Genomic DNA, 6,768 nt, shown 5'->3' with positions numbered 1-6,768 from the left:
CCAGACACACCAGTACACACTGATACCAAAGCCTAATATTCAACTGAGCGCCTTAAACCCTGTAGCTCTATAGTTCATTCATTCCTCAGCACTTCATCTAAATAATCCTTAACCTTAACCATAGTATACACAAGAGATCAACAAAGGGCCTCCAGGAGATTTCTTTTTCTTTGTTCCTTCTTCTTCTTTTTTTCCCCCTCAAAGTAGAGAGTTTGCACAGCTGTCCGGGGAACACAAATGGCATTATGCTCTCTTCCTGTGGTAGGACATCTGTTGCATTCAGCTGGCATCCCTTCTGAGTCTACTAAAGTGTTCTTTATGCACCCTGATGGTATTATCATAACTAGGTTGACCACAGTATTTCATTCATCCTTCCCTTTCGGTGGGCGGGGTGGCTCCAAAGGGACTGTGTGATTTTGCTACATCTTCCCTGCAATAGATAATAGATAACCGCGGTGTTTACGTATGAAATATCAAAGATGTCATGACACCGTTTGACCTGAACCTTTAATTCATGTAAAACTGACCTACTTTGAGCTATTTATGCTCGTTGTGTTTCTTTGTGTTGGCACTTTATTCAATAAGGAAAGTCAGACGCTTAGATTTTTAAGGAAAGCTGCTAAGCAATTCAATTTGATAGGACTCCATGACCATTAATGGATGTCAGGGTTCTCCTGGGGTATAAGTGTCTATCATGTCTGCATGCCACATTAGTTTGAGACCACATAACTTGACAAGCATTGTGTCTTTCTTTTTGTTTTTTCCTTCTGTGAACATTACATGACCTTTTATGTCCTAAAGTTGAATTACAGCCGCTCATGTTTGGGCACGATCTCCACCGAAGTCAGTGCCTGCATCGCTGCAGTTAAAAGCGTCTCGCCTTCCAGAAGACAATGTGAGTACTGTATTTTCTAATTAACCGTCATAGCTGCATAGAAAACTCATGTGACTCTCAGTAACAGGAAGATATCGTCTTAGACATGCGGACGGACAGCCAGAACACGTCAGCCTTAACATATGCTCACAGTGCAAGCACATTTAAGGCTGCTATTCACAATGATACGCACCACTATTTATTTTTGCTGTTGATGCAAATGTTTCTGCAGCCTTGTGAAGTGGCGGCAGCAGCTTGATCTGGTGTGCTCACATCTGCCACGGCCCTCCATGAACCATCTTTATGAAGACTGACTGGGAATTAGGCAGGGCAGAATACTAATTTCTGTTCCATTTTCTAAACTGAAAAATTCCCAGACAATAGTGGCGCTTTATATTCTGGATGGAGCACGTGCCGCTCTATAGAGTCAATTGGGTTCATCCAATTTGTCATTTGCGAGTCTAATAAAACAACAAAAGTGTATCGATTGCTGGTTTATTATTAATGCATGAGAAAGATTGACATTCTTTTCTCTTTTTTTTCTCTCTTCATCAGTCACGTATTGCCAGCTGCTCTCATTTGCATGGAGCAGATTTGTAACGTGAGATTATCTTTGCATACTCCCTTCCAGACCGGTACACGGCCCGTGTCAGCTCCGCGTCAGAGAAGTCCACGTGGAACAATCCAAAGCGGACACTGAATCCATCGGCCCATTCAAAGTTGTCCATCAGCGACCACGCAAAGTATCCGCGGACGTCGACCCCATCTTCTTCTATGGCTGCACACAGACGGGAACTGTCATTTTGGTGCGTGCAACAAGTGCTGATGCAAGAGGCCCCGTTTTTAAACCATTCCCTGCTACGATAGCTACGGCTATTTAATTAAACCATGACTGCTAACATGACATGTGATTGAAGATTAGCATCATTATTTAGCGTTTAAAGCTCAACAAGAGCATGATTTAAACTGTAACCAGTGAAAACTAGTGACGCCCATATTTATTCTTATCAACTGTGAGCATCAAGTTATGCATTAACACAAATTTTCTGTGACTGTTATGGATAAATGCTCCATCCCATAGTTACAAAAAGAATTATATATTCAATTTATATCTTTAAATGAAGAGATTGCTGCAGAGCAGACGAGCAGGCATTTACTCTGCAAACATATTTATATGACACAGATAATTCAAAACCCATATGAAGCCCATATGCCAAAGGTATTGTGTACATGTGTGTTACAGGCCTAATGGATATCCATGATAGCATCGACGCAATGGTTAATACAATTTAATGACTAGTCACAGAGTAAAACTGACTTAAATTAGATTAGATTATTACATACATCATAAATGTTTGCAGCGTTTACAAGCTTAATTGTATGTATTTCTAAGGCAATTTAAAAGGAAAAAAATAGCAGAATAATAATATACTATTTAGCCGCAGCATCCTGTACATACAATATCCCTGACTGCCTAAATGGTGACACCGAAACGAGAAACTCCTCCAACAAGACCTACAATGAAAATTGTTAGGGAAACTTTATTATAGTTTTCGTTTCCATCTTGATTTCAGTCCTTGAAAGAAACCAGTAAGTGTCGCAGTCCCAAAAATGTGATTAAAATAATTATCGCTGAACAGGAGCCAGTCTTTGTATAGCAAATTTGTTGATTGCAAGAAGATGAGCTAAATATCATTCCTTTATCACAAGAGTTACTGTCAAATGGTGGGTCTAAATCAAACAAATAAGCAAATGGACTTGAGTGTGTAGCTTCTTCAGTTTTAATTGTCAGGTTTCTGTCAGACCTCTAGGCACTGGGACTCCCACCAGACACAGGCGCCTCTTGGTTGAGAGGCGAAAGTTCTTGAAGAAACTGAAGCAAATCCAGCTGCTTTCATTTTAGCACTAAGAAACACCATGGCTCGGACGACTGAGAATCTTTGGACATATTGTTAAAACTTCCAACCCGGACTAAAGATTGGAATAAAACCACAAATAAATGTAGAATTAAAATCATTTGTACGACACACGGCATGTCCTTGGACTTTACAATATGTATTTAGTACTGATTTATGAGCTATTACCTTTACCCACTTCCAAGATGGTGTCCTTGTAAAACTCGCAGCGCTGGGCATCTTCAATCTGCAGCGGCCCCACCTGAGAAAAGCCATTCTCTGTAATGTAGACTGCCGGGTTGTTGAAAGTGTCCTGCAAAGTCAGAGGGCAAATATTATTGTCAAACAAGGCATCACGGCTGTCAGGCATTCCGAGGGGAGACAGATTGGTCTACAGTGCGCCGTTTAGCTGCGTTTCAACGGTGCCAGGCTCAAACTAATGGCCTGTGACAAGTCACAACAGCAGGAAATTGCTCGTTTGCAAACACTTTTCAGCAAAGTAACTGTTTCATTCAATGTGACAGCACTAATGAAGCATCAATGTGTTTCTGGAGGTGTCGAAAAGAGATTACCGCATACGGAATCAATAGCAAGACACTAAACAAATGTCAGAGTGTTCTCCTCGTTTGGGTGAGGGCGATCTATCTTGTTGTTAGTTAGTCAGTAAGAGGGAAAAAAGAATACTTCACATTTAAACTCATGTAACCCAAGGTAAAAAGAAAAGAGTGTGGATGACTCTAGAATAAGTAGAATAAGTTAGCTAACCTTTAGCCGCACTCTTTTACCTTAATGTACTTTAGAAGTTTCCTTAAGCCATGGGGCACCACAGCCAGCCAGGACACTCCACATATGGGCCAAGACGGATCCAAAACTTCTTCCGCGTCCCGGTCACTCTTCATACACAACCCGTGTCCACAACCTCCTCCTGATTTGACTTTGCGGGACGTATAGTAGTTCAATGCAAAGAAATCAGCAGTTCCCAAAATGGCAGGTTCATCGCTCGAGAAAGTCGGCAGTCTAGGTGCACCGCTATATTTTAGCTTTTTACTCTGAGCGTCTATGGCAGATCTCATTATTTCTGGATAATCTCCGGTGACGAACACAGGCCAAGCAAACCATCCCATTGTGAATGCAAGGTCACGTTCAGCAGCAGCGACATCTTCCCTGGAAGCTGGGTGTAAAGGCTCAAACCAGTCGCTGCTGATGGCCAAAGACACTGCACCCTTCTGCTTTGGCCTGTACACTGAGTTGTAGCTGTTCCAGGCCATGGCATGGGCGCGCAGCATGTTGTGCCCCACTAGGTAGGCAGCGGTGCCTTTTTCTTTTAACCCCGGGGCATGGATGCCATCTTCATGGCCCAGTTTGGCGCACACATGCGGTTCATTGATTGTGATCCAGAGTTTGACGCGGTCCCCAAATGTTTGGAAGCAAAACTTGGCGTAGTTGTCAAAGTGGGTTGCTATACCCGGGGACTTCCAACCCCCCTCATTTTGGAGAGTTTGAGGCAGGTCAAAGTGGTAAAGGGTGACCATAGGTGACACATTACACGCCAGCAAATCATCAATAACTTTGTTGTAGTACTGCACACCTGTTGGGGAGACAGACATCATCAAGAAGGCTTGGATTTAATTCTGCCACAGATTTTTTTTTTTTTAGAAATACCTTTCTGATTGATGTGCCGTGTGGTCCCATCAGGCAGGAGGCGCGCCCAGGAGACAGACAGGCGATAGTGCGTCAGTCCAAGCTGCTGGATACACTCCAGGTCTTTCTCCCACACCTCATAGCTGTTACAGGCCACATCTCCATTCTGCTCCCCAAACACTCTACCTTTCTCGTGGCTAAACGTGTCCCAGATACTCGGTCCCTTGCCGTCCGCCTGCCAGCCACCTCGACAAGCACATAAAGGTTGATGCCTTTCATAGTAGTAAGTAGGTTAAGAAAAATCACTTTAATGTTTCTGCTGGGACTTCCAGTGCATCCGTGGATTTGATTGAATTTGCTGTATCTTCACTTCATCCCCATAAGGATTTCATGTTTTCAATTTTCTCTCGTTTGCTTTTAGTATGTTGCCAGTTTTAAATTAAGATGATTAATGAGATAATTCAAAACGCATCAGACGGAAAGTAAATGATTATTTAAGTGAACTTTAATATTGCTGCCTCACATGACAGCATGCATGCATCCTCTGAAGGGAGAAAAAAAACTCTTGTGCTTTGAATACGTCTCCAGGAAAACATGAACACGTGTGTTGTCTAATGCAATTTAAAACACAAGATGTGGACTGTGTGAAGCCCATATGCCAAAGGTATTGTGTACATGTGGGTTGCAGGCCTAATGGATATCTATGATAGCATCGACGCAAGGGTTAATACAATTTAATGACTAGTCACAGAGTAAAACTGACTTAAATATTATTACATGCATCATAAATGTTTGCAGTGTTTACAAGCTGAATTGTATGTACTTCTAAGGCAATTTACTACATCAGACCTAACATGTAGTCCTCATATTGTATAATAATCTTCCACTTTAAGAGGCAACTACAGCAGGGGCTGGATTTAAAAATCTCATGGTTGTGTTTACATACCTTCAATTTGATAAGCAGCAGTTCCCGCTCCCCAGGCAAAGTCATGTGGAAACATGTTTTTGTGCGATAGCACAGTGAAACAGAGATTTTCTGATTTCTTACTGAATTATGTTATTGTAATGTGTTCAACTCGGATAAATCGTAAACAGAAAGTCAGCGTTTTGCACATGCTGTCAACACAGCCACAAATATACGACAACCAGGAACTACTTCGGAATGCGACGTTTAATTGCAGTTGTTACGTACACTTACCCGAAATATAATTCCCTGACATGCTTTCTTCCCTTTTCCGTTCTATCCCTGTGACAACACGACTTGAAAGTCCTTATTAAGTAATAATAATAACAATCGTAAGTCAACACCTACGTGAGCTAGCAACATGGGTGGCTCTTTCAATGTTCCCTGGAAAGTATTCACTACCTGGGATTACAAGAAAAACGAGGAGCATTTGAAAGCAACACGTGAGCTTCTTCTGCGTGATGACGTCGGAACTAATTGTGGAAGTTTGCTGTCTTTCACGACAACTTTGTCAACTTCTGGTTGACATGATAGTACAACAAGTGACTTTTTCAAGGGTTTATCATAGATCATTACAAGAAATATTAAAGTTTAAAATTGTTTGTGTGTTTTCTTTTGCAAAATGGTCATACGACTGCGTCTTGCTTACTTCATAGCAAAACAAAATCTTTAAAATTAGATTCAGTTGCAAAATTAAACACGAATGACAAATAAATATTACTATTTAACAAGAACTCACTTGTTTTACATCAGTTAAGTTAAATGAGAAGCACATGGATATGTATAAACATTTTTAGGTTTAGAGTGGATGGAAATAAGGGTTTTAGTCATGTTAATTATGGTAATCCATTCTATTGTTTTTAGCATTACAACAGTATGAGGTAGTGTATGCTCACAATTGAATGGCAAGCCCCACAGGTTCTAAAAACAAATTAGTGAAGGTGAAAGGATAGCCTGAGGGCTCATGTTCCCTGGCCTGTGCTCACTTCAGTGCTATTCTGTTGTCCAGTTTTCTATAGGATGGCGTGACTCACTCCACCTGATCATAACAAAGAAGATTGATTGGTTTACCTGGGGAAAGAAATCCTGTGTTTTTGTGCTTAGCATTCTGTGAAGCACTTCAAATTGCTATATAAATAAATAAAAATGAACCGAACTGAATTAAATTATCATCCAACCTGTCAATAAAGAGTACTTTCGGGGAACTTTCTCTAAAGGTTCTCAAAAGTTTTTATAAAATAACCCAAGAAAACTTTCTTTAAGGGTTATTAAAATAAAATAACCTCAAGGGAATGTTCACTAAAAGTTTATCTAAGGGTTGAACAAAAATAATCCTTTCCAAACTATTCCTTTAAATTTACAGCTTTTGATTGTCAGGGAAGAGTGCAAAAACC

General features: G+C 40.8%; 1 protein-coding gene across 1 annotated transcript; it reads right to left on the bottom strand.

Annotated features, from left to right (window-relative positions):
* Window positions 1-208: 208 nt before the first annotated feature.
* On the bottom strand, window positions 209-5,515 carry gba3 (glucosidase, beta, acid 3). Its single transcript, XM_084547519.1, has 5 exons — window positions 5,357-5,515; window positions 4,432-4,656; window positions 3,555-4,357; window positions 2,959-3,082; window positions 209-1,652 (listed from the first exon to the last, which is right to left on the bottom strand). Exons 1-5 carry the CDS (start codon window positions 5,409-5,411, stop codon window positions 1,450-1,452), a joined length of 1,410 nt encoding a protein of 469 aa, XP_084403645.1. The 5' UTR covers window positions 5,412-5,515; the 3' UTR covers window positions 209-1,449.
* Between the last annotated feature and the right edge of the window lie 1,253 nt (window positions 5,516-6,768).

Source organism: Chelon labrosus (genome assembly GCF_963514085.1).
Source record: "Chelon labrosus genome assembly, chromosome: 1".
Classification (NCBI taxonomy): domain Eukaryota; kingdom Metazoa; phylum Chordata; class Actinopteri; order Mugiliformes; family Mugilidae; genus Chelon; species Chelon labrosus.
Note: the sequence above shows the minus strand (reverse complement) of the source record. Positions and strands in the feature narration are given on the sequence as shown.